At 37.7% G+C, this 12,334-nt stretch overlaps 1 protein-coding gene across 1 annotated transcript in view; it reads right to left on the minus strand.

The window, feature by feature from the left end:
• Positions 1-2,150: 2,150 nt before the first annotated feature.
• Positions 2,151-12,334, minus strand: part of CACNA2D3 (calcium voltage-gated channel auxiliary subunit alpha2delta 3) — a 491,034-nt gene continuing 480,850 nt past the window's right edge. The window contains exons 37-39 of the mRNA XM_064453883.1: positions 4,296-4,411; positions 3,418-3,497; positions 2,151-2,559 (exon numbers count right to left, since the gene is read on the minus strand). Coding sequence (XP_064309953.1) covers positions 2,467-2,559; positions 3,418-3,497; positions 4,296-4,411 — 289 coding nt within the window. The 3' untranslated portion in view covers positions 2,151-2,466. The remainder of the gene's footprint in view (positions 2,560-3,417; positions 3,498-4,295; positions 4,412-12,334) is intronic.

Genomic DNA, 12,334 nt, shown 5'->3' on the forward strand with positions numbered 1-12,334 from the left:
CCAAGGCAACATATCTATTTCTCCTAAACTACTGGCTATGAACCTGAATTCACACTGCATCAGAAAGCTATAAAGGAATAAATACAAAACTAAAAACACACCTTCATTAGCAAAGTAATGGCAAATTACAAAGAATATTTTTACACTTAGCAACTTGAATTATTCTGCTTTACATAGTAACTTGTTTGTGTACCCCAATACATTCTGCTTTATAATTTTGTCTTAATATGTGAAAATGAACTGTCACATTTCTCTGAGAAATATTCATTTGCATACCCATATTTTAAACTCTCTCATGATATTAATTCAGACTGTCATATTTTAATCTCCCTTGTTACTCCCGGCTCGTTTCTAATTACAAAACTGTCCACCTTTATCCAAAATTAACAATGAATTATTATCAGGCGTTTTCATCTTTGTTCAGCAGAAATAAATTTTCTCCTTTAATATATTGCCTTTCTTTGTAAGAGCAATGATGATTTATACATCAGACAGGATAGGCATTTTTATGCAGAGCTTTTCAATGGCTCTAATGAGAAAGATTTTTCTTTTCACTTTCTACTAACAAGGAAAAATCACCTGCGTTGGTTTATAAACATTTCCCATTTAAGTTGCACTGAGAAAGCATCAGACATACAAAAGCATTATGAGGCTGTAGTGTTGTGCATTCTGGAAACTCATAAGGAAAATCAGAAACTAAACTACAAAAAAAGTATTGAGATTAATTCTGGAGAGAATGATGGAGGGTAAGGGGGAATGTTGCTCACAGAAAAGCCAAGCAAAGAACTGCAGGATATCTGTGTCAGTCCAAGTGTAGAAAAAGTCTTGAATTCCCAATTAGCCTAGTAAACAGAGCATGTCACTAGGACAACAGATTGACTGAATGTCAGCTGGAAAATTTTTCCCATAGTGAGTGATTTTGAGACCAACAAGAAAGGACAGAGAAGTTTGCAGGAAAACACTCCTAACCAAAAAAGGTGAGGAAAAGAAAATTGTGAGTCCAGATAATGATCTGTATGGTTTCAGAACCAGAGGAAGTACTAGGGTATTTGAACCTGTTAAAGCACTGAAGGGGAGATTTTATTTTACTAGTTCTTCCTCTTACAAGCTGGATAGAATTCCTTAAAACAAAGACCATCTCAGTGGCTTAGCTCCCTATTCTCACCTAGGATACATAGGAAATCTGCTTAACATTTATCTAACGTTAAGAGCGTACTTACTCCCAATCATAGTACAGTCTTCAAGCACCAGATTTACAACAGTGGCATGTTATTTTGCATCTAATGCTTTATATTGTTGGAAGGTCACATTATTCTCTTGATAGCATTCTCCTTCATAGAAAACTCCAAAGATAAACTCAGAGACTAACATACTTCAAAGACCAAGATCTTCAGCAAACATATCCACAACAGGGACATTACTGCCAATTACAGGAGGAATATACTCATTATACTAGTGGTAGAATAAATAGGTAACTCTTTGTATAGAGTTTTAAAAGACTAAAACATCTTCTTGTTTCCCTTACAAAGAACATAAGGCCTAAAATATCAGTCCTGATCTTTGTCCAATGAGGTTGATCCTCAATGAATTCTCACTGAAAACCATAGTGAGTTCTGCTGACGCAGATGTGTTGTAAGTCAAACTTTCTTTACTTATGAATTTCCTCATAAGCTTCTCCTAGCTGACATGACCTCTATAGGACAGAACACTAACAGAACAGTATTGTCCTTTTACATAGGTTATTTTATGTATCTTCCCACAAATTGTAACAGATGAAAAGTATTTAATTCTGCCATCTGCAACCAAATCAACCAAAATCTTGCCCAAGTTAGGGAAAAGGCTTTAATCAGGCTTTGACTCACTTTCTAAACGCGGCTGAGATGTTTTATAGCTATTTCTAGAAACCAAACCTTCGCTATAAATCAGCACAGCGTATTACCTGCTCAGTTTCATACATGCACATGTGTTTCCTTGACTTGTTAATAAAAGCTGTTCTGCCTTATTATAAAAGCTAACTCCACATTTTCTGCTCTGAATCTTTCCAGAAATGGGCTAAAAGCATAAGAAAACATCTTCAGTTGATTTAATTCTCTTCTCATCATTAATTAATGGAACAAATAGATTATCATACTTAAAATACACTCTGAAACTGTGATTTTAATATACTTTATTGAAAAAGTACACAGTTTTAAATTGTTTTCAATGGGACAAAGCAATGGTCTCCTCTATCTACCAAGTCCTTTTTTGATGAATCATGACTACCATATGCCAAATTCACATCTGCATGACTTGCAAAGTAAAAAGATAAATCTTTTTTCAAGATATCTTTAAGAATTTGTATCACCAACAGTTTAAAATCATGAAATGCTGATGCTCTGACTATATTTCATGTCCCGTATGTTGCACCATTTCCCAGATCACAGTTTATCCATGTGTTAGCATGCCAATGGAACACATCAGTCAATGTCACCTTGAGAAAATTGTCAATAGCAGAGGAAGAATTACAAGAGGAGGTTTAGCACTAAGGCCTGACACACCACCACATTCTCTTGCATTTTCCTGAAGAAAAAGAAAAAGAAAAAAAAACCCAAATGAAAATAAATACAAACCATTACACTCAATTATGATACATGATTATTTACCAAACTACATAGGCAGAAGAGAATTGGTGCAAACAACAAAACCCATGAACTAAATACACTCAGGAAGTAATGCAGGTGCACGTTTTCATTTGAACAAGTTTAGATTGTAGACTGAAAGTGAGCATGATCAACAAACATTACACAATCCCTTCCATGTCATATTTTAGGGCTCATTCTACACTGCATTACACCATCAAAGGCATTTATTCCAGAGTAAAAAGGATGTCTAGGAACATGCTGTACAAGCTGCTGTAATTACATCCTGGTCTCTTTCATATCTTCTTCGTACTATACAGATAACAGTACTGTGCAGAACACAGAGTAGTAAATATGCGTAGTGATCCCTCCCAAGCAATACTACATGTAAATATAATTATTATAGCGTGGCAGTTGAGATACTGAAGCTAGTTACTGAAAAAAAACCAGTACAAATTAACAGCACAAAGTTCCCAACTGCCTCTAATAAGGAATCTTGTAGTCCATGCTTGAGCCAGAGTAAGTTCCCAGGTATTCCTGGCTGCCAGTCTGTGCTCACATCCTACCACATTCTCATACGATACAAAACAGTCTACAAAAGCAACAAGTCAAGACATTGTCTACAGGAGTACTAAAAAGATTTGGAGCATTTAGTGTCACTCACTCGTACTTCTGTGTTCTGAGTATTCAGAGTATTTCCTCATGTTTCATCTTAGAAGATGGTTTTCCTATTTATTTTTTTAAAGAAATAAAACATCTACCAGAGTCTAAAAGAAAGGAGCAGTAGGTAGAGACTTACCTCAGGGTGAAATCCATGGCAAGATTCTGGGCGTCTTCTTATCTTCTGAGATTTTAAACGTTCACATTTAAGGGATTCATTATGTACAAAGTAGTTAAGGAGAGATCTTCGAAGCATTGCATTTTAATGTCATGAGTTTATGTGAGTGTTTTGAAATGAATATAGTGAAAATCTTTCAGCTACTTTCTTCCCCTCCATCAGAAACCCAAGGTGATATATGTGGTCAACACAAGAAAAAGAAGATAATTCTAGTGCTTTCTCCTCAGTGATCCATAGTTTAGACAGTATCATTTGTACTTACACCACTAACCTGTCTTTCCATAATAAGTCTGCAATAAAAGCACACAGAGACTACTTCTGATAAATTCCAATTTATGTGAGAAAACAAATCCTGAATGACAGAACAAAACAAAATAAAAAGTGGGGCAACCAAAAATAGAATTATAAATTTACTTTGCTACACTTTTGTGTTTTTGGAAAGCAGGATTCTGAAACATTTCCAGTCCAAACCTAAAATAAAAAGATACCTCTATTGAAAAGAGTTTTATAAGTTCCAATATCAAGAGCTCCATTCTTATAAGAAAATCACATAATTAGGGCCTAATTTGAAAGATGTTCAGCTATCTATAGATTACCATGACTTGAAGATGCACATAAGTGTGTTTGCTTAATTTGTACTGGTTGTTCAAAAAAAAAAGTGAATTATCCTTGAAAATAAGTAGGAATTCATTCTCAGCTGGCTTAATTTCAAACAGCCCCAGCACTTTAAAATGGGTAATGATGCGTTCTTCAGTCATGCAATGCATGTTTTACATAATAAGAACTTTTTCAATATTTGCATCTTGAATTTCTTTCTGACAACTTTGCAACTAAAAGGATATACCTTATTTCTATAGGTGCCATGGTAATTGGTGGGACAGAATCACAGAAGCATTCATTATCTACTACCACCATGAAGAGATTGCTGCTTGGGATTTGCTGGATGACAAAAGACCTGCAAATTAAAAAGAAATCAAATAATGGTAACATTGTCTGTATTTCTGAGCAATAGGTTTTGTTAGGGTTTATTGAACTTGTCAACACCTGTATTATAGTCACAAACATAATTGACTTTGTATATCGTACTATATCTCCACACCTTGTAGAAGTAGAGTCCCTTGGGCAATGCTTCCCTCAGTTCACAGAATATGCTTGTCCATTTTGAGATGTATGTGATGCTGACAGGTACACAGGTGAAGCAGAACAGATAGGCTTATACTGCTGACGCGTTAATGTGGAGACCAGGACAGAAGTGAATTACCAAGGAGTTTATCACATTTTTCTTTTTAGAATTCAAGGCTGAATCTCTGCTCTGTTATGAATACCTAGCTATATACTGATGATCTAGAATTTTAAGTACACATGAAACCTATCTGCAAAAATAATAAAGGGTCTTCTGCAGCCACATAGCGATAACTCACGGTCCCAAACATTAGCATCTGCAATCACATTAGGGTCTTTATTCACTCTGGGTCTTGCTTGAAGCAACATGAACTACTGAGAAAGATCTCAGCTTTCATCTGTCCTCTTGAGAGTCATTTTATTACTGAGCCGACAAAACAGAGATTAAGACTTAAAATCTTCCTAAGTGAGGAGATTTATTTTAGAATAATGATGACTATAGGGTACAAATATGGTGATAGCTCAGCACCACATTCAAATTAAGACAAAGTAGGCAACTCAAAAGGAGAGCAGGAAATAAAGATATTGCTTGTAAGAAGGAAAACACCCAGGGGAGACCAGGGAATGATCCTGTGGGCACTATTCACTGATCCACATAGTTACAATGAGCTGAACTCTTAAGCACATACCAAAGAGAAAAGAGGGAGGAGGAAGAGCCAAATAGGCCCTGTTTAGCCTTTTCTTTGAAATTCAGGACACAATATAAAGAAAGGCTTTAAGGCTCAGACCCAATATTTGATAAATTTTTAAAACAATCTGCGAGAACTTAGATATAATATCAACAGAATATCCTCCATATTGAATACCACTGAAATCTGGCAATTCCAGGAATTAGGTGCTTTTCAGTGTGGTATGCTGGTAAATGTACAGAACATTAAGTGAGGGTTTGAGCACCAAGAAGATGTGGAGAGAAACATTTTCTTACTCAGACATCTTTATTTAAAATACATATTGTCTTACTAAAATAACTCCCTGCTTTTTCCAAAGATCACAGAAGATGAAATAGTAGAGGGGGAAGGGAATATTCAAACCTAGTTTCAGGACAAAAAAATTTGGAAAGCGTACTATAAAAATATTGCCAACGGAAAGATTAAACACTCTTCAGTATTTTTTAAACTTACTGAACCTCCATTAAAATTACACATAGAGTGATCTGCAGTATGTTAGCTTTATGTTTATACACGAAATATAAATTTATGGCATAATGTAAAAGGCTGAACTTTATAAATGTACCTACCAAACAGCTGGAGCATGTAGCAAGACTGACATCATTGTAATGGAGCATCTGTGGCTTTGTGGATTTGTGTGTGGGAGAAATGGGGCCAATAAAAGGAAAGGAGGGAAAATCTTTAACAGACAATAACACCAAAACTGTACTGCATGAATTTCTTAAAACAGTTATGAATAAATCAATCCATAAAGGACAGGAAAAAAAAATACTTTTATTCCCAGACATTGGCACAGTTTGGATTTTGTGCCATCTGAAATTCTATTTATTGTATCTTTAAAACTAGCTCAGGAAAGGACCTGAAGGGCATAAAGTGTTGTAACAATTAACTGGATGCTAAATTATAAATTTCTCTATTTGATGAGAAGGGAGTAACCACTCTTCTGTTGTATCTATGATGTAACTGACACCAAGTCCTTTTGTGATAGACCCTTTCTGTGGCACCCAGGTGAATAATGAAGCCTGTGAGAAAACGTGCACCATACAGCCAGGCTTAAAAGTACCATTTCATGAAAGCTGGGCACATTTCCCATTCCATTTCTTCTTTCACCCACTTCTCTGGGATGGCATAAGGGCTGTACAGTATAGGCTGTTGCTTCCCCAAAGAAAAGGGGAGTGTGGTAGGGGAAGTAAAAAAAAAAAAGGGAGCTTTTCCTATCACTTCACCCAGCACTTTAAACCAGAAGAAAGTTTCCACTACAGAACTATGATGCTGAGTAAATATTGCTTTTCTGAAAAAATAGTCAAAACTAGTCAAATAGTCAGTCCTGCCTGACCAACCCAGTGGCCTTCTATTATGGAGTCACTACATCAATGGACAAGGGAAGAGCTATGGATGTCATCTATCTGGACTTCTATAAGGCCTTTGACATGATCCCCCATGGCATCCTTCTCTCTAAACCAGAGAGATATGGATTTGATGGGCGGACTGTTCAGTGGATAAGGAACTGGCTGGATGGTCGCATCCAGAGGGTAGTGGTCAATAGCTCAACATCCAGATGGAGACGGGGGACGAGTGGTGTCCCTCAGGGGTCCGTACTAGGACCGGTACTATTTTATAGCTTCATCAATGACAGACAGTGGGATCGAGTGCACCCTCAGCAAGTCTGCAGATGACACCGAGCTGAGTGGTGCGGTTGACACACCAGAAGGATAGGATGTCATCCAGTGAGACCTAGACAAGTTGGAGAGGTAGACCTGTGAGAACCTCATGAGGTTCAACAATGCCAAGTGCAAGGTCCTGCACCTGGGTCAGGGCAACCCCTGATATCAACATGGGCTGGGGGATGAAGAGCAGCCCTGCAGAGAAGGACTTGGGGTACTGGTGAATGAAAAGCTGGACTTGAGCCAACAATGTGTGCTCACAGCCCAGAAGCCAACCGTATCCTGGGCTGCATCAAAAGCAGGGTGGCCAGCAGGTCGAGGGAGGTGATTCTGCCCCTTTGCTCCGCTCTGGTGAGACCCAACCTGGAATGCTGCGTCCAGCTCTAGAGCCTTCAGCACAAGAAGGTTGTGGAACTGTCGGAGCAGGTCCAGAGGAGGGCCCCAAAAATGATCCAAGGGCTGGAGAACCTCTTCTCTGAGGACAGGCTGAGAGAGTTGGGGTGGTTCAGCCTGGAGAAGAGAAGGCTGCGGGGAGGCCTTATTGTGGCTTTTCAGTACTTAAAGGGGGACTGTAGGAAGGATGGGGGCAACCTCTTTAGCAAGGCCTGTTGTGACAGGACAAGGGGTGATGGTTTTAAACTAAAGGGGGCTATGTTTAGACTTGATATAAGGAGAAAAATTTACAATGGGGGTGGTGAAACACTGGAAAAAGTTGCCCAGAGAGGTGGTAGATGCCCCATCCCTGGAAACATTCAAGTTCAGGTTGGACGGGACCTCTGAGCAACATGATCTAGTTGAAGATGTCCCTGCTCACTGCAGGGGGGGTTGGACTAGATGACCTCTAAAATTCCCTTCCAACCTAAACCATTCTATGATTCTATGAAAAACTACAAGGGCTTGTAGGAATTAAGTATACAGAAAATTTTGCTAGACATAATTTGAGGAGTGCAGTATATTCATGGAATAATGGAAATTATGAATTAAAGTAACTGCAAAGAGCAATATATTAAGTCAAAAAAACTTTCCTACTTTAGAAATATGATCAATATCAACTAATTACACTGGTTTGGTTTACCAAACAGTGAATATTCTTACAAATCTACAGTCTGTTTATCTATTACAGATGTTCATGAGTGTGTCTAACCTTATGGCAAGTGCCATAGAACACGTGACTATCATCTAAAGAGACATAAAAAATGAAACTTATGGCTCACTGAAGCATTTTTTTCCATAGTGCATTACAATATCTTAACTAATATCTTGCAAAGTGGAACAACTAGCTTCTCACCCACCATACAAGAGGTAAATTAAAAAGAAAATGTTATCTTCCACAAGCAGTAAATGAATGTTTTCCCTTTCACAATTCGCAAGCATTATCTTGAAATGAAGTTGTAAAGCCAAGTGTGTTTCTCATCATAGACTTGTGAGGTCACAGGCAAAGGTTTAACATATCAACAAGTGACGATAAAAGATTGAAGACAGAGATTGAGCTGAGCAAATAATTAAGGGCAAAAATATTTTATATCCAATTTAGCTTTCTTTTCTGTTAATAGAATGTGCACAAACAAATTATGCTTCTTTCAGTGGCTGTAATTTAAGATCATTTCACATTCAAAAGGTATTCTTACCCTCACTAGATCAATGGCAAAGAAGTTTCTGCCAGTTACAACCACTGCAGTTGCTCTGTGGCTATTCAGATAATTCACATGGCACTGCTTCCATGCCCAAACTGGCTAAAGCACACAGTCATCCCAGCAGTAGGTCTTCTGTCTGAGTTCAACTTTCAGTTTCCATGGTGACATGCACATGCATCTTTGAAATTCATTTTGAGTGAATATTCATGCCAGTAAGTCTCAGGAGCTGAACATTCACCGAAAACAAAAGGTGTATAAACACAGTCAGAACAAAGTCTTTCAAATACTGAAATACTCCACCAAAATGTTTCCTAGTGTACACCAAGATTCAGTTGCAAGGGAGAAAGACCTCCAGCAAAACAGCTTCCATGGCTGCAGTGGGAAATAAAGTTGCTGACAAGGTAATGAAAATGGTCTTGTCTTTCAAGTGAGCTCCACTGTGCCACTGTAAAGTTTATATTACAATAATCATTTCTGAACACCTGCTGGCTTAGGCTGTCATTTGTGTCACTTGCAATATGGGAGCCAACTCTCCTGGGACAGAGTGAGGGTTTTCATTGAAATTTATTGATGGTTTAACAATCAAAAGACAGTTTTTGTTTAATATCTTAGGTTTAATATTTAAGGAGAATATTTCATGTTTAAAGGGTAAAGCTCTTTTTGTGTTAAGCAATTAAAACCGTTTGATTTGAACCTTTTCCCCTTACACCAGTATCAGCACCATCATTTGATAATGACAGCACAGAAAAAGCCTTGCTCTGTCTCCATATGTAAAATGGAATAAACTTTTGGGGTTCCTGTTATGTTGAAGTCACATTGATTCAATAAGAACTTTATTAATAATCTCTCCTCCATCTTTCATCCGTTGAGGAACTAGTTTGGTTTATTTGATGTGCAGGTTCAGAGGCTTAAAACAGACCTGAACACACACTGCTTCTTCACTTTATGGGGAAGGTGAGGAAGGAAGAAATTGAATGCTTGAAGGGGCAGAGAGAGAAGGAGGAAGAAAATCTAGTCATACCAAACTATTTTGTTGATGAAGAAAAAATAAGAATAGCTAGTAAATCTGCAAGAAAGTCTGTACTTTGAGTCAGAACATTACAAAACACTTATGTTGCACAGACTTTATCTGCTTCTTTCTAACTTATTTCTGTATTGGCCCATATAAAAAACATTTGCATAAATATAATACAAATTGATTTGGAAAAATAAAAAATCAGCTTCATGTTTTACTTGGAAATAGTAAACATATGCAAAAAATACAAGTATTTATTAATCTGTTCCCTGAAAATTAATTTTTCATTGTGAAATGAAATAGGAAAAGACTTGGAGTTCAAGTGCTGCTGCATTCATAATTATATTTGCTGAAGATATGCTTATGAAGGCATGATAAGAAAGCACACTTTTAATGTCTGTCTGGTGGCTAAATTACTCTTCCCACAGAGAACCAGTTATTTCTAATTTCTTAAGGTAGCCTAGAATTTGGAAAGCATCAGAATAGGACTGCAATACAAATCTTGGATGGCAGTCACACCAGCTGCCTTTATGCATGTAACTCAGGTTCCTACATTAGAAGGGTAATCATCTCCAACTCTGAACAGAGTACATGCAGAGACACAGACTATTCAAGGACAATTCAGAGTATGAGCTTGACTTCGGTGATCTGAATCACCCTCTGCAGGAAGGTCTTTCTCTCTCTTTAAGGGCTGAATAGCAATTCTGCAGAGAAACCATCCTGAACAGGGTGAAATGTGATGCCTAAAGCAAAGTGCAGACTACACCTGTTCTAAAAGAGATGGCAAACTACCTTCAAACCTATTTTGTCCTAGTTTGAATCTCTTTCTTTTTCTTGTCTATATAAAAGTTTTCATACAGTTATAATATATATTATATTGCTATCATAATAATTTCTTCCACAGACGATGTTTAAAAAAAAACCCAAACCACCACCTAATTTCAAAAATGTCAGCTCTTATGATAAGAATTACTATCTCCTGTAAGGAGGAATAATTAGAAGATATACTGAGGGAAGAAGAGGAGTGGGACTGAGCTGGCACTACCCTTCCTGCACTGTCCTCTTTCCACACCGTGTGCGTCTTTCTTTTCCTTTCATCTTCCAGCCTCTGAACCTCTGGGGTGGCAAAGGATCAGTAAGGCAACTGGGAGAGGGACAAACCTCCCTGGGACTGAGGGAGATGTTCCAAGACAGGGGAAAAGGGCAGGGATGATAGGACAAAGAGTGTCGATGCCCTGTGGGAAAAGGATAGAGGGAAGAAGGTTATTAGTTGCTGCAGCAGGTAGCTTTGCTGTGGGGCCTCTGCAGTCTGTCCCCTTAAGGATTTGGAGCATCTCCCACATTGATGAAAACAGGCACAGCAGTTGCAAGGCAGAGCTAGACCCTTTTTTTGTCCTGGCTGCTGTAGTCATGAGACTGCTATATCTCCTGAAGTAAGAAGGCCAGTTTAATGGCCAACTTGAAGATCACACGCTTCTGGAAGTCACTTCCTCTCTTAATGCAACACATTGCTTCACTACAACTACCTGAATCATAAGGTGCAAAATCTGTAACAGTAGGCTTAATATCTTGTCTCTGAAATGCTGCTGCCTTCAACTTTCCGTTCCAAACATAGCTGAATCCATAACAGGCAAAGCTAAGGTAATTCTATTTCAAACATTCGAGAGATGTATCTTGTCCAGCTAAGCAAACTTAACCTTTAAGCTGTTTACTCTCTACTATTTGACTATAACATCTGCTATTAAAGGAAATCAATACTACTGCTAAACAGCTTAGTCTCTTTATTTCCATGCAGGACACATAATCCATTTCCTTGTGCACTGATGTTTAGTTTCGGACAGGATATAAACTGAACGCAGACCTGAGGTTTCCCTACTAATAAGCATCCTTTTACATAGCCTCAGACACACCCAATATTAAGGCAATGTGTTGAATGCAGCATATTTTGTATGGGACTGAGTGTGGGCCAGACAGCTGTAGAGAGGACACAGTCATATTACACTGTTCAGACTGAGGATCCCAAATACCATCATTTATAGAACACTTACACTGAACTATTTTCCTTTTCCTGGCTTATAACCATGCTGCCATTAGCTGGGGGCCATTGACACCACTGCATGACTTGTTTCAACAACAAAGAATGATAATATACCTCCTAACAGTATTCAGAAATCTCTAATTTTCAGATCCATTTTCCCCTTCTTTTGTGGGACAATCACAAATGTTGCAAAGTGCTTGAGGGAACAAAATGAATGACAAGCAGCACAGAACTCTGAATGTACTTAAAGGATAAGACTACACTTGAGGAAAATAAAAGTTTAGAGAAAATATCTTCATATTATCCTGAAGACTGGAAGATGTTTCTTTGTAATTTGAGGATGATTTGAGCACAGTACCAACATTAAAAGCAAGTCAACTTGTTTAAACACAATGCTGTGTGTTTCTAGTTAAAACTTAGTTTTTGTTCTCTTACAGAAATACTGCATTATTGTGCTTTGTTTTAAAACACACCTGTTCATAAATAAGCATACTTGATCTATATGGTGTATTTTACAAATTACATACTTTTTAGTAATTTTACAAAAATATGCTGCTCTCATATCTGTGCTCATGACAACAGATGCTATGCAGTAGAGTATGTGATCACAATAAACACATGGCTTAGGTGGGATTTTAATCCCATAAATACTTAAATGGCTGTTCAGATTCATCTTT

This window comes from Phalacrocorax carbo, chromosome 6 (genome assembly GCF_963921805.1).
Source record: "Phalacrocorax carbo chromosome 6, bPhaCar2.1, whole genome shotgun sequence".
NCBI classification, from domain to species: domain Eukaryota; kingdom Metazoa; phylum Chordata; class Aves; order Suliformes; family Phalacrocoracidae; genus Phalacrocorax; species Phalacrocorax carbo.